We start from the raw sequence: 26,003 nt of genomic DNA, 5'->3' as shown, positions 1-26,003 counted from the left end.
CTTTTGAGGTCATTATTACCAGCTGTGAAAATGTCTCAACCATTCCCTTGTTAATAAGATATTTTCCAAAGTCCATTTACACATGAGACACAGACGTTTCCAGCATATGTTGATTAAATTTTCAACATATGCTGATCAGTTTCCAAACAAATATTCAGGTTTTATTTGGTTCTACTGTTTTATTGAGACTTTCTGTAATAAGTGACTAATCCAATATTATTAATTAGCAATATTATTAAAGCCAAATATTTCTGTCTGTTCAGCCTGGATTTGTGGCTTAAAATACCCTCTTTCTTCTCCGAAGCACTTCTATATGAGGCTCATGTGTAGCATAAACATCTGAGTGATTAAAATGTTGTTTTAGCCAGCGATGGGGCTGGGAGTGGAATTAACAGCTATTGGGGGTGAGGTGCTCTAATGTAAACAAAGTTTTATATGCGTTATCTAATGTATTTCTCAAAATAAAGCCATGATATATGTGTATATATATATATATATATATATATATATATATATATATATATAATTCATTTTACCAATGAAGCTTTTACAAGGTCACACAGTTAGTAAAATCCAACCTGTGATTGAACTTGTGCTGTAAGTAGAGAGCTAGCCAGCAGTTCATGAACCATTAGTAGACCATTAAATCAATTTAGTGGGTAGCAAACACATTTTTTTTTAAACTAAAGCATATCAGAGTAGAAAATATCACCACACATTTCACATGCTAAGGGAAAGTATTGTTTAATAAAAACAACAGTTTGCTTCTTTTATATATATATTTATGTACTGAGTCCCAATGCAGAAATTGTTTTTCATAGCACACTATGTAGTTTGCACAGAAGTTTAGAGCCATTGTGTTAGGTGACCTGTGAGATGCTTCCAGGCCTTAATTTAAGTGACATTGTTTACCAAACCCACTAGGAGAATACTTTTCCTGGAAAATGCATCATCCCTCAAGAACAACATTTATTTTTTTAAAGCCCCAAATTTACTGTGTAGAATCTCCGGGTTAGAACTGAATATAGCCGTTTCTATGGCAAAATTTCATGCTAGTGTGTAACTCTTGCTATCTATGATTTGTGTGTGTGTGTTTCTTTTAAGAGCACATTTTGCCATTTGATTTTTTTCTACTAACCCCCAAATTAAAGAAAGTTAAAATTCCAATCAGTATCCCAATGAGATGTGAATTGGACACTTAAAGTGCAAAAGAGACATTATACTCCAGTGGTTAAGTGAGCAGATTGTGGAGTCACACATGTATTTCAAATCCAGACTCTCTCATTCAGAACCCTGGATAAATTACTTCTCAATTCCCCTACCTGGAAAATAGTGATAACAGCAGCAACTAACTCATTTTGATACTGTTGGGATTAAAATGAGAGATATAAAGAAAGATGCAGACCACTCCAGATTGGTAGATGGTGGTTTTAATAAGCAAGAGAACCTACATGCAAGACTTGTCTTGGGTGACCACAAGACAGGTAGCTCTCTGTACCAGCTTGCCAGATGTTTATATGGAGGTCTTAATGAGATTCAGTCATGTATATAGTCCAGGAACTCTCAACAGCACATTATTCTCTCAATATTATGTCCTTGAAATGGCTCCTAGTGCAAACAGTGATCAGAACATACATTCCAAGGACAGGGGAGGGAGTAAGGAGCCTGCTATGGCCCAGGTCCAGCTCATGGGTCAACGAGTGGTCATGTCCTCTCAATGACCTCCTCCAACACTTTGGGTGTACAAATCAGTCCTGTCCATAATCTAATTGTAGACTAACTGGCATAGTTTTGTAGATTCAAGTTAAAAGCCAGAAATTAAATAGCAAAGCTGTTTTTTTTACACTGAAGCACAACTCCAGGAGCTGGCACTCCTAAACACAGTGTTTTGAAAATGGCTCATACACCTGAGCATATTTCTGATGAAAGGACTTTTAATATTGCAGGACAACCTGGAGCCACCCATGTTCCCGATGCAGAAGGGCTCCCTGAACCTCCTGAGGCAGAAATGGGAATCTAGCGATTACCAGAAAAGTGAGTGCTGTCCTGGGGGCAGTCGTTGCAGGCTCTTCCAACCTCGAGAAAGCAAATTGCTTGAACCTGAAAGAGAAGTAGTGTCAGCATCTGGACCTCCAGATTCCCCAAGTCTGCCCTGCAGTGTAGAAGAGCTATTGAGCTCAGAGCCTGAAGAGAAGGGCCCTGAGGACAAGAGTGACAATGTCAGGGAATGCAGCGGGCCCGAAGTGCTGAAGGAGGATTCCGTGAGTGGCCCACGCAGGATAGAGCGGTTCTCCATCGCCCTGGATGAGCTGAGGAGTGTGTTTGAGGCTCCTAGGAGTGGACACAGACCAACTGGACCCACTGAATATGGCCGAAAGGTGAGGAGTTGCTGATAAAGAGTCAAAGTTTACAGATGACAAGTCAGACAGCTGCCTAGCCTGATGTTTATTTCTAAGCATGTAATTTTTTCACCCTCACCAGTACTCTAGACAGATGTTCTGAAGCAACCACATAATATGGTGTGAAATGTGGCATCCTCTACTATTGACTCCCTCTGTGGTCTGTTCCACTGGGGACTTGACCTCCTTTCACTGCCACTGAAACAGCTCTGATAGGTCCTCCCATGCAGATGTTTCTTTGTGTACGTGCCTTGTTTCCACAACTAGGTTGTAAGTTCCTTAGAGGCGAGGACAATTTCTTACCACTCTTTGTACTTCAAATATCTAACAAATGGTGCTGCATTTAGCCAGAGCTCAGTGAGGATTTATCAGTAATGATGGTGAAATGGAACAAGTGAAGGCTTCGGAACCATGGTGACCTAGATTTTAATCCTAAAGCCTGACGTTTACTTCTCTAGCCACGTGACACTTACCCTTGTGAATACAGATGTCTTAATCTTCTACTTTATAGGGATCCTGGAAGGATTATTGATAATATATTTAAACCACTACACAGAGAGTCTGGAATCTTTTGCAGGGCATGATGATCACGCCTCAGTGATTATTGTGTACTTTAATGTCACGTATAAAATATGTCTATTAGCTAAATGGGTCATTTAATCAAATGCAGAAAACAGGATTAGCAACATTATTAATGGAGACCACATTTATACTTCTGTTGTCAATTAAAAGCAGCCACTGTTTAAACTGGAATTGCTTGAATGTATTGCGTTCATTAGGGTCCCTACGTAAGAGATTATATTTGAATTTCATAAATAATTAATAAATGATCCCAGGTTTTCCATTAGGAAACAAACTCCATGTTTTGTTAATTTTTTACCTAGTGACAGTTATCAGAAAGGTACAGTCCTACTCATATTAATGGGCAATTAGCCTTCATAGAAAGCTTCACAGAAATAGAAAATTGTTCTAAATGAATGATTTTGTTAATACTTGCTCTCAGTTTTCCTATTGGGACATATATAGTAGTTACAATAAGACCATTCTTGTACATCAAATAACTCAACTTGGTTTAATGAGAAAAAGGGATATGAAGTTATATTTATGAGTTTTTACTGAAACTAGAGGATTTCTCAAAAATGCAACCACTTGCCAAACCCTAATTTGAGAATTTTCTTTCCTCCTTTTTTAATTCCATAGGTGCAATCCTTTTTGTTTATAACTTTGTAATATCTTTTAGTTGGATGTCTAGGGATTGGGGTACACTTAACATAAATATTCACAATTTTATTTATTTATTATCTGAATAAATTAAGCAAAGCCACAGAGAAGTTTCCATTCAATCTGTGTTGATTTAGTATAACAAGTTAGGACATTTATCAGAGATAATTGACAAAATAAATAGTCAAAAGTAGAAAAAATCATCCTTATAACTTATATAATGTAACCTATCCTCATCTGAAGCAGATGTAGCTGCCTAAATGCAATGGTAAGAAAAGGAGGCATTAATAAGGGTTTCTAGTTGAAAGGAGAGATTACTACTATTGGAATGGCATGTGATTTTGGATCTAGTGCCCATAAAAGAAATTATGGAAAGAAGCAGATATATGAAAACCACCATTTGGTTTACAAAAATGGACTTTAATACACTGTGTTCTAATGTACTCTCATAATCTGGCATTTCCCTGAATGTATGAAACATGGATTGCGCATTTAGAAACTGCTCTTCCACAGCAAGGACCCATGATTTTTAGAATCAGTTTTCATAAATAAGTATTAGGAAAGTTTGCAAAACTCTCTCTATAAATTCCATATGGCTTCTAGAACAAGCAGGAAAAAAGGAAAAGAAACACAATAAGTCAATGAGAACTTAACTTGGTTTCTTCTAACTAAGTAGGATTGTCACTTGAATGAGTAAATTTCTCAGAAAGTTTGGGGAAGGAAGGAGGGGAGGAAGGAAGGAAGGAAGGAAGGAAGGAAGGAAGGAAGGAAGGAAGGAAGGAAGGAAGGAAGGAAGGAAGGAAGGAAGAGAGGGAGGGAGGGAGGGAGGGAGGAGGGGAGGGAGGGAGAAAGATAAGAAGGAGGGGAAGAGAAGAGAAGGGAAGGGTAAGGAAGGGAAGAGAAGGGAGGGGAGGGGAAGAGAGAGGAGGAGAGGGAAAGAGAAGGGACAGGAGAGAAAGGGAGGGAAAGGGAAGGGAGGGAAAAGAAAGATTATATAAAGAATATTATAAAAGAATAAATAGCCCAGCCGGGCGTGGCTAAGCGGTTGAGCGTCGACCTAGGATCCAGGCGATTGGGGTTCAATTCCCGGTCAGGGCACATTCCTGGGTTGCGGGCTCGATTCCCAGTTGGGGATGTGGAGGAGGCAGCCGATCAATGACTCTCTCATCATTGATGTTTCTATCTCTCTCTCCTTCTCCTTTCTTCTCTCTGAAATCAATAAAGATATCTTTTTTTTAAAAAAAAGAATAAACACAATAAGCTTGTGAGATACATATTCTTACATTCATATGTTTTTTCTTCTATGTTTGATATAGTTTATGTGAAATGTATGTGTAATTTTTAAACAAAATGGACTTAATTCTGGCTCTACAGTTCTGACTAGGAGCTGTATTTACACTAATTTGAAAAAGAACAAGACAGTGTGAATTCCTTCTTCTTTCATGCTCCCAATTGCTGTCCATAGAGCTCGGACCCTGAGGCCACTAAGAAGTGTCCCAGAGGATCCCTTCAGCCTTCACTGTGATGCCAGAGTAAATAAAGGGTTTCTTGATTCCATTAATTAATTAATTTTGCCTTTATTTCAGTCAAGTTTCCAAGTGATAAGTTATCTGATTTTCACAATAGATTACTTAATGATTTCTAGTTATAATCTTTTCCCCAAAGCCCCATTCACTTGTGCAGTCAGGTTGAATTTACCTAATGCCCCAACAGAGACTGTTTCTACCATTTACTCAGGCCCTAAGTTGACAAAGGCCATTCAGACATAAACTGAACTTGATCAAGAAAGGAAGCAGAATCGCTGCATCCTAGTGGTGCTGCCTCATGCATTGATCCCATCTCAGGTGTGATTGCAGACTTGAAGAACATGGATATACAAGGCTAAGGGACTGGGGAGCTGCACATGCATCAATGATTAAACAGCATATAAATAATTAAGTATGGTATAGCTTCTTCCAGAATATGTTATTTTCATTTCCTCCAATAATCGAAGCCTCTGGTTTTTCATTTAATGACCAATTTGTCATCTCCTACTATTTGGTTCTGCATAAAATCAAGCCTTTAAAAGCACAGGTGAATCATGACTTGCAGTTTGGCGTCCCCTACAAAATCACTTCATTAGATGCTTGACATTATGTTTGCTCCTTAAACCCAGGCATGTGGGGACTTGGGGATTAATTTATTTCTCATCTCAGAGCAAGAAGCACTACTTTTCTGTCACTGCTTTCTAACAACTCCCCCATCTCCCAGCCTCTTCTCAACAATGTTTCTGAGATAATTCCTGTCCAGCAGGATTTATTTTGTAAAAGCATTTAACAGGACAGAGACTATTACAGTCACCAAACTCTCAAAAATCTAAAGCTAAATATTTTTTTTTCCTGAGAAGACTTTTAAAGATCTTTGAAGAAATAAAGTATTTTTTCATTATGGCTTAAAAGTGAGCAAGTAGTATTTTGTAGAGTGGAAGTAAATAGTTTACTGAGAGAGATCACTACATTTTTGTGTGAGAGGACATAATATATAGAATCATAATTTTCATTTTATCATAGCATATAAGAGCATAATATTTGATGACTAAGGGTCAGTTGGAAAACTTGGGTCAGCTACTTCCTCATTGCATAAATTTAAATGACTTATTTCACCTCATTAATCCTTAATTTTCACATATATAAAATGAGAAAATTAAAACAGCACAGGATTATTGTGAACATAAAAGTTATTTAGCCCATCCAGGCGTAGCTCAATGGTTGAGCTTTGACCTAGGATCCAGGAGATCGCAGTTCGATTCCTGGCCCAGGTACATGCCCAGGTTGTGGGCTCGATCGCCAGTGGGGGGGCTTGCAGGAGGCAACTCTCTCATCATTGATATGTGTGTGTGTCTCTCTCTCCCTCTTCCTTCCTCTCTCTGAAATCAATAAAGATTTATTTAAAAAAAAAATTTGTATAACACCTGAAGAAGTGATATTTAAGAAGTAGCACTAAGTGAAATTTAAGAAGTAGCACCAAAATATCACTAAACAAATATTTCTTCTGTTTCATCTTCTCTGATATCATTTCTGTAACTCGGTGCATGTCCTTGGGGAAATATTTACTTTCAATGGATGTCTGTTTTCTTATCTATAAAGGCAGAGGCTTACACTATAATTTCTAAAAGTGGAAAGGTGCTCTGGGCAAAGAAATTCTTATTTCACGTCTGACAACACCTTACTCTTTTGCAAAGGCCCCACTTAGAGGAGCTCTCATTGAATATTCAGTGGAGCAAATGCTAATGAAATGTTCCAACAGGAGTTGGAACAATCCCATTTTGAGATGAGGAGACAAAGAACCACAATTTGTTAAATTATAGTTTTCAAAGCTTTATTAAAACCCAGACAGAGATATGTTTGCCACCTTCATTTTCCTTTCCAATTAAGAGAAAGTCACTGGCATTTAGGTACTCAAAATCTAAATCTAAAAGAGGTATAAAACAGTATAAAAGTGTTTACCATATTTATACACACATACTCCAATTAAACTTAGACTCAAATACACCACAAAGATGGACCATAATATTTTGTTGCATTTTATACAGGTTTTCCTTAGTGGAATAATTTGTTAGTGCTGTTTTCTCAACTAATGTTAGTGATCTTTGGTTGTTCATTTCATCTGTTTGTATATTACTTTACTGCCTCCTGTCTAGTGTTTCATGTTAGAAAAAAATATCTGTATGATCTGATGCTAAAACTCCCAACCGAACACTTTTGCATGGTCTTTAAGACTTTCATAGGAAAATGCCATCTCCTCACATTAGTGTCTCACAGTGATATACGTAGTCACAATATGACATTGTTTAAAAATGTAGTGCCAATAGTCACAGAAAGTTGTTTAGCAGTACTGACTCAACCTTCAACTGGGAAAACCGCTTGCCAATTCATGTATTGGCATATTCTTTGACAGTTGACTTGGAAGACTAGTGAGGGTTTCCATCATTGTGTTATAAGAATAGTGATTCCAGTCCGGCTGGTGTGACTCAGTGGTTGAGCATTGACATGTGAACCAGGAGATCACGGTTTGATTCCGGGTTGTGGGCTTGATCCCTGGTAGGCGGCAGGCAGGAGGCAGCTGATCAAGGACTCGCTCTCATCATTGATGTTTCTATCTTTCTCTCCCTCCCTCTTCCTCTCTGAAATTAATAAAAACATAAAAAAAGAATAGTGATTCCAGCTCTGCTGCCTCTGATGTGAACCCACTTTCTTTCACTCATTCTATAGATGTTTATCTGACATTTCTTCTTACTGACCAAATTAATTCAATGAGTTCCATGCATGACTCTTTTTCCCCTTCCCTGTCCTCTCATTGCTCATTTTCATGATCTACCAGGTTCTCTAGGAGAGTCCTCTCACCATCCAGATCCACTAAAGGGGGTAATTTTTAAAAAGTTGGTAAAATACATTGAGAAGGGTGATTAAATAGGAAGAACTCTGGCCTCTATTCAGGGTCTTTGACTCCATCAAGGGTCATGGAAATGACTTTTCAATCACTGAAAGTCCTCCAGCAATCCAAAGGCCATCCTGAAAGAAGTCAACATAGAAATTCCTTTGATGAAACCCAGACAGATAAACTTCTATTTACTGTGGAGAAACCTGGAAGAAACCAACTTAAGTGGTCAAAGTTAATGTCACTAGTAATAAGACAAATTAATATCATGTACCTCCAGATATGATGTAATGTGAACAGCAAAGCATCACTCCTGTGGTATTCTTGCCAAAATTATGTAATTTCAATTTATTCATGAAAAAAATCAGATAGATTCATGGAGGGAAGACATTTCACAAAGCTGTTGGTTATTGCTCTTCAAAAAGAGTAAGGTTGTGTTGGACAAATATTGAAAACTACCATAGACTGGAGGCAACTAAAGAGACATGATAACTAAAATGAGGATGGGATCTGCTATTGAATCTTGGACCAGAAAAGAATGCATTAGTAGGAAAGCTGGGAAAATTCTAATAAAGTCTGATTATTTCCTGGTTTCAAAATCATATTATGGTTAAATAAAATGTTGAAGGAAAGCTGGACAAATGGTATATGGGAATTCTCAAATGGTATATGGGTATTATTTTTGCAGCTTTTTGTAAATCTAAAGTTATTTCAAAATAAAAAGTTAAATAATTGTTAACATCATTGTTGAGGATTTAGCATTGGGTAGTAGAGAATTATGGTCTCTTTTGTTTTGATTTTTCCAAAAATAATAATATTAAAATTTTTTTTAGATATTCACAGATGCCTCACAGCGTTAATATAGTTAATTTCAGAGGATTTCTATTTTATTTGACATTTAAAAGGCAGATACATAAAAATTCACATCCAAAAAAGCCAAGTTTATAGTGTTTAGTATTTTTAAGCTATAGTTTAAGAGATATTTTCTATATCTGTCATAGAAATCTCTGTAGTCTAGTGTTCATAAGATTCTGAAGTCAGACTGTCTATGCTTAATTCCAACCTCACCACTATTAGAATTGTAAACTTGGCCCAGTTTTTAACCTCTCAGTGTTCTCAATTATAAAATATGCATAATAAAAGCACTGTAGTCATTAAAAAACCTGGGAATAATTGACTAGTGATGTGTAACATCATTGTAAGTAACAGCAAATCACCACTCTAACTGGCTCACCCAACAAAGAAATTAACCCACTCACTAACTATTAACTGACCAGGACTCCACCTCATCCTTCTGCAACCGCCTGGGATCCAATCCATCCCCACCAAGGGTCTACCAACAACAGCACACAGCCTCTCAGGGCCAGCTTGGGGCAGAGCCAGCAGCCCTGAGGGCCAGGCTGCCAGTGGAGATGGTGGCCCATTCCAGCGAGGCCTGGCCCAGCTTGTAGCTGGCAGCCTGGAAGGGCCCACCTGGAGGCTGGAGGTAGAACTGGCACACAGCAGGGCAGGGCACTGGGGACCTGGGAACCACTGGCCAGAAGTGCCTGGGGCCATGCTGGGTGGGGCCTGCCTGCCTGGAGCAGCTCTATCCTTGACCTACAATTAACACTATGTTAGAGGCAGCTGCCATCTGCTGAAAAGAGACAACAGTGGCAACTGTCTGCTGTGGCTCTGCTCTGTGCCCCACCTAAGGCGGACTGCAGCACAAGGCTGCCAAGGGTGGGGCTTTCATCTTAGAATAATATATTATTCTTATATCCCCTTGAAGAATGTGCTCCTTAGCTCCTTGACCTTCAGCTTCTAAAACCTTGGCAGTTTCAGCCATTTGATCTTTTCCTATAATCTTAGAATCTGTGCAATTAATTCTTTTCTTAGCAAAGAGAATTTAAGAAGCCTAATCAGTAGTTCAGAAGCTAAGTATATGGACAGCCTTATGGTTATATCTGCTTTACATTTATATCCCATTTCCACTTACTTAACTTCACTACATTTTCAGGAGTAGAGCCCTTATCTTGTTTTTATTGTTTAGGTTTTTGTTGTTGTTTAGACCGTTGGTTCTATCTTGACTACAGTCCTTCCAAGTCATGGCCTCAAATTCAAGAAACTCTAATTATCTCTTATCTCAGACTCAAACTTTAGTAGCTATAACTATTGCCTTTCTGATGCTGATTTGCCAGCAAGCTTCAATCCCTATAATACATTGCCAGCCCTCCAAAATGCTTACCCTCTTTTGAGTGGGATATAATATATTGTCTTTTCATGGATTTCCCAATTGCTCCTGAAGTCTTTTCCTTCTGTTTTGAAGTAGGTTCTCTGATAGTCAAATTCCTTAACTCTATCAGCTCTCCTGTCTGGTCTTTCTCACTGCAGACCTAACCCCAGGGTTGATACAGTAAAGCCGTCTTTAACAAAGTAGTTGCCTTCTTTTATTCCAGCAAGTCCTTTATTTGAACTGAAAAGTCTAGCATCTTTTGTCAAGGTCGAAAATTCAAGATATTTATTATGAAGTGCAGTGAAGGCCCTGACAATTTAGAATGGATGTGACTGTAACAATGGGTGCAGCCATCTTGGTACCCTCTTTCTGGATATGAACCAACCTTTAGACACAGAATTGTATTCTTATTTTAGCATTTGTTTAGCCCTCACTATATTGTGTATGGAAAACAAGTAGTTAATACATTTTCTTACTTGGAAAAATATTTCTCTATCTGTTTAATGTGTAGTGGGGAGTGAATGCAATGAGTTCCAAACACCTGAAACAAATTCAAGCTCCATTAATGTTTCACATCTATACCAACTACCAAATATGATGATTTATGATACTTAATAGTATACTAACTTGTTTTATGTCAGTGGAAGTCATTTATTGGATGCCGTGAGACAAATTGCTCTTAAGCATAGTAATGCATCATAACGCATGCAGTCACCACCCCCACCCCCTACTCGAAGCATGTCAGGAGAATACATTTAAATTAATCAAAATGTTCTGATTTCAACCTTGAAATCGCATTTTTTATTAGTAAATAAAGATGATATAAAATATTTCCATTTCTGATTATAATGATTTAATATTTTAAAATCGAATCTCTTTCCCATTTACCTTTATTTTCACTTGTTAGAAGCAATTTTTTTCTTGTTTGAAATATATTTGAACTTCTCATAAGGCAGGAAATTCAAGTTATGAAATAACAACAACAAACCAAAACCAGGAGTTTCACAGACAAATCTCTCTCTCTCTCTCTCTCTCTCTCTCTCTCTCTCTCTCTCTCTCTCTCTCTCTCATACACTAATACATAGGCTTTTAAAAATATTTCATACTTAAAAGTAAATTTGAGAGGTTGAAACACATGTGTCAGTGTCTCTAAGACATTCATCCAGGACCAGCAATTGTGTTTTCCCTGAGATATATTTCAGGTGTGCTGTTTGGTTTCCAGCTATAGCCTTTTTTGCAGGGCCCATACAGTTTTATCCCTGAATGCCTCACCTCATCCTAACATTGGCCTGCCCCTTGGCCACGGGGGGAGGAGGCACTGTGCTGCTGCTAATGGCCAGCAAGTAGTAATTATTGAGCACTGAGTATTTGCCAGGCACTCTGCTGAGGGTTTCATGGACATTGCTGCCATTTGATGCAGCCATTTTAGGAGTGAGAATTATCATAATTCCCATTTTACAGCTGGTGGAGAAGTTAAGTAACTTGTCCAAAGGTGCTCCATTGATAAGTAACAGAGCAGAGATTTAACCCAATTCAGAGCCCATAATATTAAAAACACTACTCTCTGAGTGCTCTCTGGATTCATGCTGTCCATTTCCATCCAGGATCTCACAGCTGTGTTTCTGGTATGAATGGATCCCAGACAGATATAGAAATCACTGCAACTTTTACACATCACAAACACTACCATATATCCTTGATTCTGACATACACGTATTTTGACATGTTAACATCTTTGAAATTGACATACTTTTTATAGTTGATGGCATTTCATAGTTTGTCAGCATTTTCCCCATTTCTTAGAGGTACAAAACATAATGATGTCATTTTACTTTTGATAAAACATAATGTAAATAAAACATATATTCTGAATACATACAATAAAAAATTTATTGAACATATATTGTGTACCAAAAATATACTAAGCACTTTGCATATATTTTCCCTCTTATTTTTCATAGCTGCCCCATGAGTTAAGCTAGATCAACCACCACTATGCAGATGAGAAAATAGAGGCTTAGTAAATGCCCTTTTTGTCTGTGAAGTATATTCTTTTTCTGTAAAGAAGTGGTTGAAAAAGAAATCTAATCCACACAGGCTGAGTCCAGTGGCCTTATTCTTAAATGCTGGGGAAGCTAGTTTTTGCATTATGCCTATTTGGCTAATAGAGTTTAAAGTAGGCTGAAATTTTCCAGTCTAATGCACAAGTAACTTTGTGCAAAATAACTTTCATGCTAATAAGGAGCTTTATAAAGAAGTGAAAGCAATCAACAATGGCTTATTTGGTAGGATGGGTAAGCATTATATGTATGTCTTTCTTCTTCCAGGGACTAGGAGTGGAAGCAGAAATGTAACCTGACCTGAAGAAAGGTATTTAGAGATATTTGGAGAAAAAAAGAAGTTTGGAAAAAAAAAAAAAGAGAAATGTTTGAAGTTTATTTTACTACTTACTAGAAGACAGAGTTAATTCTCTAATTGATAAAGCTAAAATCTAGAGAAAATGTCTAACTGTAGGAATTTTTTGAAACCTAAGAGCTGCTGGAGAGGGCAACCAGAGAGGAGGGAGATGGCAGGTGAGGGCCACACACAATATTTTAAAATTTAATAAACAGAAAAGTAGTCTGCTTTTTCTGGTTTGGGTGTTTTAATTCTCTGAATTTCTTACTATGGACAGTCAGTCATTCAGATTCTGTCTTCTCTTTTTTTTATTTCAATTTTTGACTCTATGTGGATATTTCTGACATATTTATCTCAAATCTTACCATTTTACCTAAGTTTTGTCCTCAAATTTTCAACTAAAAACTTCCACCTGTATTTTCTTCAAGTGTCTCAAAATGCCCAACACTGAGCTCACCCTCCAAGCAAATCAACTTCTTACAGAAAGTCCACATATTTTTAATAACTACACCTTGTGTGCCATGACTGAGAACCTTCTCTGTGGTGATATAGCCACAATGCCTCTAGTTCCTACAGCTGTGACTTTGTGTAACATAGCATACACTTGCATATATCATGTACAAGCATTCCATTTTGTAGTGCTGCACTGTCAATTCTGGAGTCACTAGTCACATAGAGTTACTTTAATTTCAATTAATTAAAATTAAATTAAAATTTTATTTCCCTGGTCACACTAACCATATTTCAAGCTACATGTGCCTAGTGGATGCTATCTGCGATAGCATGGATATAAAACATTTCCACCTAGCCGGTTTGGTTCAGTGGTTAGAGTGTTGGCCTGCGGACTGAAGGGCCCGGGGTTCGATTCCAGCTGAGGGCATGTACCTTAGTTGCAGGCTCGTCCCCAGTCAGGGAGCATGAGGCAGGCAACCAATCAATGTGTCTCTCTCACATCAATGTTTCTTTCTCTCTCTTTCTCTCTCTTCCACTCTCTGAAAAGCAATGGGAAAAATATCCTTGGGGAGGATTTGAAAAATAAAAAAACAAAAAACATTTCCATTGTTGCAGAAAGTTTTATGGGATATTTGGTCTAATAGGTCCTATATACGGCTCCAACTTCCCCATTCAAAATGCTCCTAGAAGTTCTAGAGTTCTGGTTTATTCCAGCCTCTCTCTCTGACTTTTCACTTAATAACTGCTCAGGTGGACTTGGCCTAACTTCCTCTTTTCCATCTTGCCCCTGAATGCTGAGATACACTGTATTGGAACCTGTCCAAGCAGCAATGCCGAGGCATGGAGAAGGCAATGCAACATGAATCTACGTACAGCAACTTACGCCTCATGAATGCCAAGCATGTTATTGGGACGACTTGTAGCCTGAATAAGTCCCAAAAGAAGTTTTTTCAAGCAAGTTTGGTTGCATTTTCTTATTTAGTAAAACTTCTTAAAAAATCGACTTTCTTCCTTCCAGCTCTTCATCTATTAAGACACCTGACCAGTGGTGCTGCCTTGGGCCGCTTTAGGCCTGTAGGCGGGTTCTTTGGTTTCCTCTAACTATCATGCCATGATAATATTTCAGAGCTTAATATCCTCTTTTTAAAAATTAATAGACTTTCTTTATACAGCAGTTTCAGGTTTAGAGAAAAATCGATTGGAAAACACAGAGTTCTCATATGCCTTCTCCCTCCAACCCCAGTTTCTCCTATTATTAACTTCTTGCATTAGTGTGGTAATTTGTTCAAGTTGATGAGCCATTATTGACACATTATTATTAATTAAGGTTTATAGTCTGCATTAGGGTTCACTCTTTCTTATATATCCTGTGGGTTTTAGCAAATGCATAATGACATCTATGCACCATATAGTATCACACGGAATTGTTTCACAGTCCTACCGACCCTCTGTGCTCTGCCCATTCCTCCACCCTTCCTTCTCCCTTGGGCCCCTGGCAACCACTGATCTTTTCACTGTCTCCATAGCTTTACCTTTTCCAGAAGGTCAGATAGTTAGAATCATACAGCATGCAGGCTTTTTAGATTGGCTTTTTTTCACTTAGCAATATTCATGTCTTTTTGTTGCTTGCTAGCTCGTTTCTTTTTATTGCTGAGTAATATTACATAGTATGAATATTCCATAGTTTGCTTTCCCATTCATCTACCGAAGGACATCTTGGCTGTTTCCATGTTTTTTTGCAGTTAGGAATAAAGCTGCGGTAAACATTTGTGTATAGGATTTCATGTGGACATAAGTTTCAAATCATTTGAGCATACACTAAGAAGTAAATTGCTGGAGGATATGGTAAAAGTATGTTTGGTTTTTTAAGATGCTGCCAAACTGTCTTCCAAAGTGTTTGTTCCATTTTGCATTCCCACCAGCCATGAGTGAGAGTTCTTACACCTCCACACACTCTCCAGCATTTGGAGTCCCCAGTGTTTTGGATTTTAGCCATTCTTATAAGTATATAGTTTTTAAGGTTCCTTTTCTATTTATTATGTCTTGCTTGTACCATTTGGTGCTAAAGTGACTTGTTTAATTTTTCACTTCTCTTGAGGGTTTCTAATGTGGGAGCATAAGCTTGTTTAGACAATACACTCTTTTAGTCCTGTTTTATTATTTTTTTACTCTATTATTTCAGATATAATCTTTCAGATGTTTTATTATTTAAGCATGGACTACACATATCTGATTTATATGTCAACCATATGGCAACTGTCCTGTTTTGTGGATATAGCCCTGGTTTATGCATGTTGCCCCAGAATAATTTTTTTAATCCTCACCTTAGAATATATCCATTGATTTTTAGAGAGGAAGGGAAAAGGGGAGAGAGAGAAACATTGATGTGAGAGAGAAATATCACTTGGTTGCCTCCTGTATGCTCCAGAACTGGGGATCGAAGCCACAACCTAGGTATGTGCCCTGATGGGGAATTGAACCTACAACCTTCTTTTGGTTTTAAGAACGTCTCTCCAACCAATTGAACCACCCAGCCAGGACAACCTCAGAATAATTATTAATAGTATCCTTTCCACTCTCCAAAGTGTCCCAGTTTGAGTGATAAATTATTTCATTATTCTGCTTAAATATCGCCTGGATTATAGGGCAGAAACACATCTTCTCTTTTTCTTTCCTTCCATAGTCTTTAACAGAGTGCTAAGATGTGGTGAGTGTGCATTAAGTACCTTGGAAATGGGTGGTTGGAAAACCCTTGTTAAAATGAGCTGGATCCTGCAGTGTCTATTTTCCAAGTCATGTGCTTTAACATTCCATCCTCAGGACTCAGCTTCAAGGTAACCTTACAGCAATTCTTCAGCCTGCATTGCCTATAATTGCACTACTTCTGCTCATTTGACAGCAGGTGTTTGATAACCTGATGTAATTTGTCTCTTGCATATGGTCAACCCAGTATAAGCAATCTTTTCGGTGACTGTGCGCCAGCCTCTCTGGGTTACACATCCTGTCTTACCACTTTATATGCTTTATAGATGACGCTGGTGAAATTGTGCAAAATAGACATGAAGGAATTACTGCTCCTTTTGATTACCTTTCTAATGTCTGAAATCTAATGTTACTTTGACCTCAAACTCTGTCTACCAGCCTCCCAACAGATATGCTACCTCTGTGATTCATATTTATTCCACTTTCCCCAGTGCATTGTTAAACTGTGGTCTGAATATGCAGCCAGTTTCAGAAAGAGTGTCCATCTCTGTGTTGCACAGACTCTCTTGGTAGAGTCTACTTCATGAATTGCTGACCTACAATCAACCCCCACCTCTGCCAGCTCAAGAAGTTCCTTAATAACATACTGAGTTGTCCTCTGGTCTGCTATTCCTACTCTAGTTATTAAGTAATAATTATTACCTACTCTTTTAAAATTATGAAATATGTCCACCATTGAGAAATATATGAAAACATATTCTGTACCTTTTTAAAGCTCTGTATCAAAGATGCAGGGGTGAGCATATAGATGCTCTCAGATAGTGAGGGTTTTTTTATGTATATGCTACCACAGAGTTGAAAGATATTTTTGGCTAACGAAAGCTTTATCTTAGGTAAAATTTCCAAATTTCTTTTTTCCAAAATAGATGATTTTCACATAAGAGAAAGTAAACTCAGCCAGATATGCAGGACTCAGAATAACTAATTAATATGTACTGCCCCATGCACATACATATGCATACACAACATTAAAAATAAGCCAACTAGAAAACCAGTTTCTTTTTCTATTTTTTTTGAAGAAAGTTAACCAAGGGTCTATAGCATATACAGGATGGAGCAAAAGTAGTTTTACAGTTGTCAGTATGAGATTTTTTATTATTATTGAATTTATTGGGGTTACATTCATTAATAAAATTAGATAGGCTTCAAATGTACAGTTCTATAACTCATATTCACCAGAGTGTATCTTTCTATGGTCATTTATTCACTATGGTGATATTTTCCATGCAGACAACTGTGAAGCTGCTTTGCCCTGCCCTGTGCACCTGAGTGAGATGGTTTCGAACACTTGGTGAAACGCTCATAGTCACAGTTGTACTGAATCATCCTATTTCCTTCCTTATTCTTCATCAGCTAATAAAAACAAGGTTTTTGTCCCCAAGGGTGTTCAGCGTCTGAGTTTCTTTGCTGTTAAAAGAAAAAAACATGTAGGTGACATTTCTATCATTTCAAAGAAAGTGGGAGGGCGGGGGGGGGGGGGGGGATGAAGGGAGAATTCATTGCTCCGAAGCACAAATACTATTTTCTTGTAATGTCACTAGTAATAACTTAGAAGTGGTAGCTAGAGCATAGATGCTGTATAAACAAAAATAAATCTATACTAAGTGGTTTTTAATGTTTGAAAGGTAAAAGTAACTGCAAAGTTAAAATTAGTGTATGATAAACACCTTTTCCATCTCCCTGGAGTTTTCTGGCATGTTGCTCAGTGGTGCCTCAATAGAATATATCTAGTGAGATCTTTTCCATTCATTATTTTCTACTGAGCGATGCTTTTCCAAGTGTAGAAATTAAAAACTGTATATTCTTCCAAAGAAATTATTTCAATTTCATTATGAACATCACTAATAAGTCTCCCAGCATGCGATTATACTGATTTTTAACTAGCAAATGCAGTTTCAGAATAATCATAAAAACAAGACACAATCCAGTTTCCATAAATATATGACAATTAAAGTGACTGAAGTAGAATGTTAAGAATCTTAAAGGAGAGAACTGCCTCAGATGACATTGAGTCAGACTCCCTCCCAAGGTTGAAATCCATATTATATTCCAGACAGATGGCAGCCCAGCTTCCCTTTCAATACTTCCAGTTTCAGAGAGTTCATGCTTTTGCAAAGCAATTCCTTCTATTGTCAGATGGCTCTCTTTCTTAGAAGGTTAATCCTCATATTGAGTACAGTGTGTCTCCTGGGAATATCTACATTTTGACTAAAGTTTTGCCCTTTTAAGCAACGCAAAATATTCTCCCTTTGTCACTGTGGGAAATGACAGGCTATGTCTAATCTTGAGGGCTCAGGACACAGCCCAGCAGTAGGAGGTGAGGCTGAGATACTCCTGAGTGACTTAGGAAGAGTCAGGGCCAAGTCTCTGCGTGATAAGGGAGAGATATGACCCAGCAGGTTCAGACTAAGGAAAGACAGATGCCCTGAAAACAAAGCAAAACAAAACAAAACAAATCAAAACAAAACAGAACAAAACAAAATGTTGGAAATTAACTAAGGAACCCATACTATATAGGTGAGCCAGTATATGAGAGTATCTTCTTTTGCAGATGTTTTAAAAATCCTTGTTTGGGGGTTTTATGTTTTGGTGAGGGGTGGAGGTAGACATATCAGGAATATATAGTAGACCCACTTCAGAGTGCCAGCGACTCTGACAGAGACAGATGTCATTGACTGTTTTTTTTCTAAGTGTTACAATAAGCGCTTGGGTTGGGATGGTCGAGGGTTTGACAACTGTGGGTTGCATCCAGAATTTTTATTATCTTTCCTGAGTGCAGTTCTCCTCTTCAGAACTGTTAGCACCCTGTGGTGCTGACATAATCTGTCCCTTTTGAGGCTTTGCTTTTTCTGGCTGGGCTTCAAACTAAGGAGTTGCAGCAGCTTTATTTGCATAAATAGATACCAAATGTGTCATTTTTGTCTTTTTTACTGCTTTCTTTCTAAAAAATTTCTTCGATTATGACTACAGCCACAGACATATGTATACTAATTTTCTTCACTGCTTATGCTTGCACACTGCCTCTCCCTCCCATGACTGTGATCTCCGCTGTCATTACAAGCAGGTTAAGGACCAGAACGGAAGGAGAAGGGGCTTTCTAAGTGCTTCTGCTGCTAGAACCCTCTTGTGGGATACCAAATAATAGAACATAATCTTTCCTCAACCCACCCCAACCAGCCCCCGCACACCCAACTCTGTCTCTCAGCATCCAGCTCTATGACACTTTCCCCCTAGGTTTGTTGAGGTAAAATTGACAGATAAAATTGTAAGCTATTTAAAGTATAAAACATGATGGTTTGATATGCTTACGTTGTGAAAGGATTCCCCTCATCAAGTTAATTAACGCAACCATCATTTTACATATTTACCCCACCCCTTATGGATAATACTTAAGTTCTACTCTCTTAGCAAATTCAAGTATACAATACAATGTTAGCAACTATAGTTACCATGTCATATATTATAATAGACCCTGGCAACCACTTTTCTACTCTTTGTTTCTGAGATAGACTTTTTTTAGATCACACATATAAATCCCACCATGTAATATTTATCTTTGTCTGGCTTATTTTATTTAGCATAATGCCCTCCAGCATCATCCATGTTGTCACAAATGACAGGATTTCCTCCTTTTTAAAAGTGAATAACTTTCCAGCATATATGTGTGTGTGTGTGTGTATCTCACATTTTCCACTATATATATATTACATATCTCTTATGTCACATTTTCTTGATTCATATATATCACATTTTCTGGATTCATTCACGCATTGATGGATACTTAGATTGTTTCCATACCTTTCTATTGTGACAATGCTGTTGTGAACATGGGAGTATAGCTATCTGCTCAAGAGATAGCCCCTTTGTCAAAAATTAATTGACTATAGCATTCCCGGTTAGGGCACGTGCCCAGGTTGTGGGCTCGATCCCCAGTAAGGGATGTGCAAGAGTCAGCTGATCAATGACTCGCTCATCATTGATGTTTCTCTCTCTTTCCCTCTACCTTCCTCTCTCTGAAATCAATAAAGACACATTTTTAAAAAATGAATTGACTGTATATAAATGGGATTATTTCTGGGCTCTCTAGGCTGTTCCATTGACATATGTGTCTGTTTTTAACGCCAGTACCATACTAATTTGATTACTATAGCTTTGAAATATATAGTTAAAATCAGGAGGTGTGATGCCTCCGGTTTTGTTCTTTCTCAAGATTACTTTAGCTATTTGGGGTCCTTTCTGATTTCATACAAATTTTGGGATTGTTTGTTATATTTCTGTGGAAAATTCCACTGGAATTTTGGTAGGCATTTCATTAAATCTTTGGGTCACTTTTGATCATAATTGTGGTTTATGATGCTAAGTTTAAGAGTTTAAGAGATGGGAGAATTGATTTGGCTAATGTGGCTCAGTTGGTTGAGCATCGCCCTGTGCATGGAAAGGTTGCTAGTTTGATTCTTGATTCCTGGTCAGGGCACATGCCCAAGATGCAGGTTCAGTCCCCCGTCAGAGTGCATACAGGAGGCAGCTGATTGACGTTTTTCTCTCTCTCTCTAACATCTATGTTTCTCTCTCACATCTATGTTTCTCTCTCTCTCTCTCTCCCTCTTCCTTCCTCTGTCTCTAAAAAAGTCAATAAAAACATATTTTAAAAAAAGTATGGTAGGACAATAACATTGCTGCAAGATTTAAATTAAAAAATTATTGAGGGTTCCAAAAAGCTAATATTTAAATGTTGATTTTTAATCTTAATGCAAAGACAATAGAGTTTATAATTTTATTTCTTGATCAGAAAATGAATCTTTTGTCTGTTGTTTAATATTAAAAATTGTTACAACTTTAATAACATATAAGCTTTTCTCTCCTTTTTTCCACTTCCAATACCTTGTGCCAATCCTGCCCTATTACATGTGTTTTTCTCTGAATTAAAAGGATTACAGGCTATACTTTTAATATAATAGTAGCTATATTTATCAAAATCTTGTCAACTCTGAAGTTAGACATCTGTCAGCCTCCATTCAGCATTGTTCTCTGAAACATCTGAGGGAGAGCTCAACATGAGGCATTTGATACCTAGTACAAAAGATTTACACAGTTTTTACTGAGACATATAATTCAGTTTCTAAGTTAGAATTTCACTTTTTGTTTAGATCACAAATTCTTCAAGCTCCTGTAATTACTGAATGAATGAACATGCATTCAGGGATATTATCTTGATCATTGCTAGATATGTTTTGGGAGCTGCTATCAAAAAGGACACCAAATTCATATTGCTTTTTAGTTTATAGGGTAATTTAAATTTCTCATCTATTTAATTTAATAGATGCTTCAAGTGCCATAATCAATCAACACTCTTGTTGCAACTATCTCTAAATAAATGCATATCCCAATGTTCACACTAAAAAATATTTATGTGTGTGTCTGATCCCTTCCCACTCTTCTCATGGGGAAAGACTGTGTCAAAATTCATCTTGCCCTGGCTGAAGCTGCTCAGTAGGTAGAGAGTCTGTTTGCCGACCAAAGGGTCTCAGGTTCGATTCCCAGTCAAAGGTATGTACCTTGGTTGCAAGTTTGTTCCCCAGCCATGATCTGGGGAACATGCCATCCATGTTGTAGAATAAATTTTTAAGCAATATTATGCCTTTGACAATTGCATATGTAATATTTGAAGTACCTGAATTATTTGACTTTTTTGAAGCACTCTTCTATAATCCCAAATACTTGGGGGAGGTGGTTATATATTTGTTCACTGAATGCTGAAACACAATTCTCAGATTTCTTTGTAAAATATTTTCCTGTCACCCACCTTACTTCTTTATTACAACAACTTTAAATAATCTAAGTTTGTTGAAATCTGGCCAGAGCAATAATCTATACATCCGTTCCCACCTAAAATGTAAAAAAAATCTGTCTTGATTTAAAATTGCTGTCATTCCAATTTGCTGCCACCTATCATCTCATCGTTGCCATTTAAGATAATCTTTGAGCACTAGTGTCTATTTTATTGTGACATTCAAAAGGAACAAGAGGCCAACTGTAATAATCTCTGGCTCTGATAACAAATAGCCAGATTGGCCAGCCTTGCATAACAAAATCCTCTTACTTAGTGGCAACCATTTGTCTTCAGATCCACATTAACACTACTATTGTATTTAACAGGACAGTCACATTTTCATTTGGCATCGTTTTACTGTTCAAGCTTTGTGCAGAATTTTCTCTTGACATGAGTTATCTTGAATGTTTACTTCTTGCCAAAGAAATGCAGTCTCTTTGTCTAAGAATTTACTCAGTGGGCAGACTATAGAGCAAAGGAAACATCAGCCTTGCATAATGCTTTTCAGGCATAAAATGTAGTGCAAGAGTCTACAAATAAATAAAACAATAGCTGTCTACTGACCCAGCAGGTACAGTGTACCAGTCATAATATAGTCAGCCATAGTTCAAGCCCTGAGAACATTGTTTATTTTAAATAGTCAACTCTTAGTTGTTCCTGGTAAAGGGAGGCAAAGATGAGCATGGCGCCCGGCCAGGTGTGGCTCAGCGGTTGAGCGTCGACCTAGGATCCTAGGCGATCGGGGTTCGATTCCCGGTCAGGGCACATTCCCGGCGGGCTGCAGCCGATCAATGACTCTCTCATCATTGATGTTTCTGTCTCTCTCTCTCCCTCTCCTTTCCTCTCTCTGAAATCAATAAAGATATTAAAAATAAATAAAAATAAATAAATAAATAAATAAAATAAAAGATAAGCATGGCTCATTGAGTTGAGAATACAATTTTAAAAGACTCATGTTTACCATTAGTTTGAAATGTTTTCCTACTCTATATTATTTTTCTGGAGTTATTGTCAAACAGGAAAACTAATATTTTAGTCTTTGTCTTCTTTACTGGTATAGATTTTAAATCTAGGGCTAATAATACTAATTAAAGAAATGATCAAACTAGAAAAAACAAGGGCAAAAAAGGAAGTGGAGGGTAAGATGAGCATCGCCTTAGGTTTATCAAACCAGTTTCCAATTTAAATCATGGTGTTAATTTCCTATTGGTGCTGTAATAAATTACCTCAAACTCAGTGGCTCAAACAACACACATGTATTAGCCTACAGTTCTAGATGTTAGAAGTCTTATATGAGCCTCATTTGAATAAATTCAAAGTGTTAGAAGTTCTGTATTTCTTAATGAGGCTTAGGGGAGAGTCCATATCTTTTTCTTTTCCAGCCTCCAGAGGTAGCCCACATACCTTTGCTCATAGCCCCTTTCTCCATCTTTAAAGCTAGCAATCGTGGGGTGAGTTCTCACATAGCATCACTGTGATCTCTTCTTCTGCCCTTCCTTTCCAGTTTTACAAACTCTTGATTATATTGGGACAACCCAGATAATATAATACGGGATAGTCTCCATATTTTAAGGTCAGATGATTAGCAACCTTAATTCCATCTGCAATCTTGATTTCTTTTTGCCATGTAGCCTATCATTTTCACAGGTCCTAAGGATTAGGGCATGGACAACCTTGGAGTTCATTATTCCACATACCACAATAATATAATAAAGATCATATTAAATCGTGAATGCACCTTTTGCTTTTATCTTTTCCAGTATATTATCTTTTCACCATTTGGCCCCTAGCATTCATTGAGCTATAGAGGAGATTAGAAATTTCAAAGAATGTTAAAGAAAGGCTTTTGGAAATTTCAGTTTCTGACATTTAAAAATGCAACTCTTGAAAAGAATTTTAAAATAAATTTTTGCTCTGATTTTAGTATATCATTGTCTAAGGCTAGAACTAGCTGAAAGAGTTCTCTCATATTACAAGTAGATATTACTTCTGCCTATGATAGAAAAGCCATGAAGTTTGTTGCTGTATGGTAGAAGTATGTGATTTGGATAATAAAATTCATCCTCTCTGGGTTCTTATTTCAGGATCTTCCAATCTCCTTCTTGACTTCTTTTTAAGATTATATCTTTATTAGAGACAGAGGAACACCTGACCATACTTGCTTCTTTGTTCTCCAGGGAAGCAGCCTATATGGCTTGATTGCAGCGTGCCCTTCTGGCCTCTGATGCTATAGTTTACACTTGGTTACTTCTCAGTCCATACCTTGCACTAAAATAATGCTTAAAGGAAGCAATAGACAAATCTCTCTTTTTGAATCTGCATTCCCCTCAGATTCTAGACCACAAATACCTGAGCTTCTCCCTATCTGCCATTACAGGCTCTGTGTCCAGAGCCCCAATATCTATGACAGGGTTATGTTTATCTCATTACAGTAGGCCCATGGCAAGTTTATTGCCTTTCACTAAATGATAGCAATGATCTTGGGTTAAGTTCTCTCACAGTTATTTCCCCTTCTCTGGGAATGGCTGGAACTAAGGGAATGTTCACAATGCTAACTAAAGCCCTTCTGTCACTGTCACACTGTTCTGCTTCTTAACTAGTTTGATATGTACCAACTTGGTGCTCAGTGCACTACACAGAAGTGTTCTCCAAATTCTTAAATATAGAGCAGAAAAGGGCCCCTGCTCCTGAGTTTTTTCCTCACTCACCCCATCGGCTTTATCCTAGATGGAGGAAACAGGAACACAAACCTACTTCATTTTCCTCTTTCTGTCACCTTTCCTCTTTTCTCACTGTCTCACAGAGATTTAACTTAAATGGCTTTTTTTTTTTTTTCCAAGTAGCATCCTCTTGACTTAAGCTTAATGGCAAGAAGAGTCTCTAGAATTGAATTTCAGGTAATAGTAACCAACTCAAAAACCTAAGCAAATTGGTCGCTCAGAGAAGGGTTAAACCGTCTGCTAACAGGACGGGAAGGTGTACAGTTGAACATCATGAACTGCTCTAAATAGATCATAGAACTCTGTGGGCTCTTCTCTTTCATTTCCTCTCGCTCCCTACTCATATATTTTTCCCTTCCCAATGTCAATTCAGTTCTTCATCAGTGTGAGTCACCTCCTACCACATGCTGGGGGATATGACATCTATTCTGTTCATCATGATCATCACGCTGGGGAGACACATCTCCTTCACTTAGCATCTGAGTTTTACATGTTTCCATACCTTTTATCAGGAAAGACTGATTCACAGTTCCATTTTAAGATCTAGAAAATATCTACTGGTCTTACTTTAATTAAATGTCCATGATACAACTAATCAAATGTGGCTGGGGGAAGGGTCACATAAGATCATGGCGACCAGGGATCTAATCCTCTTTAATGTGGAGCTATTCCCAGAGAAGGGGATATCACTCTGAAGGAAGTTAGCCCAAGGTCATTGCCATTCTTCAGAACATAGTTTTAGAGCTATTATACTAGATCCTATTTTTGTGTATGTTGCTAATGGAAATTTTCCAGTGCTGGTAGGGCATTAGCAATATGGGTAATATCTAGATTATGTACACCATAAGGTGCCTTCATTATTTTTAATTCGATGCATAATGGCAACTGTCAACTTCTCATAAGGCATATTTCCGAAGTGTGGCAATCTGACTGCAACATTGAACACCATATATTACCAGTCTTGACTCTGCTGATTAGCTGGCCATGTTCCCTTCCTCCCTCACTCTTCTAACAGGCAACTGTCCTGAAATAGAGTACTGATGACAAAGTATATTTTGTTTCTTGGTTGTAGTTGCTAATGTTACGTTATATCTACTACTGAGAATGGAAGGCAATTGAACACATCTTGGATTTTTTTATTTATAGCGTATATTTGAATAAGTTCATGGAAGACGTAGTTGATGCATAATAAGTTGTTGAATGAGTAGTTTAATAATTGACATATGTCAGTGTTGAATTATTCTGAGATAAAGAAATCTGCATGAGAGATGAACTAGAAAAAATATTAAAATAGTAACACTATTTATAATTGAGTCTTAGGACAATGGAATATTTTTTAGTGATTTTTACATTATTCTTTAGTCCTATTTATCTCTTCAAAAAGTTTTACATTATTTTTATCCCAAAATAAAAAAGTGTTTACAAAAGAAATGATAAATAAAACAAGTATTTTATGAAAAGAAAAGGAAATCATGAAAATACGTTAGTTTAAGTTATTTCAGGACCATTATACATCTGCCAAGTATTTTCACCTTTTCATACCAACCTTTACTAGAAGATATGACAGCAGTAAAACATATTTCTCTGGT

At 37.4% G+C, this 26,003-nt stretch overlaps 1 protein-coding gene across 2 annotated transcripts in view; it reads left to right on the top strand.

The window, feature by feature from the left end:
- Window positions 1–1,964: 1,964 nt before the first annotated feature.
- The window catches only part of XIRP2 (xin actin binding repeat containing 2), a 222,225-nt gene continuing 198,186 nt past the window's right edge, over window positions 1,965–26,003 (top strand). For both annotated transcript variants that reach the window (XM_016195682.2, XM_016195673.2), the window contains exon 1: window positions 1,965–2,378. In XM_016195682.2, coding sequence (XP_016051168.2) covers window positions 1,965–2,378 — 414 coding nt within the window. The remainder of the gene's footprint in view (window positions 2,379–26,003) is intronic.

This window comes from Miniopterus natalensis, chromosome 8 (genome assembly GCF_054644295.1).
Source record: "Miniopterus natalensis isolate mMinNat1 chromosome 8, mMinNat1.hap1, whole genome shotgun sequence".
NCBI classification, from domain to species: Eukaryota; Metazoa; Chordata; class Mammalia; order Chiroptera; family Miniopteridae; genus Miniopterus; species Miniopterus natalensis.
Note: the sequence above shows the minus strand (reverse complement) of the source record. Positions and strands in the feature narration are given on the sequence as shown.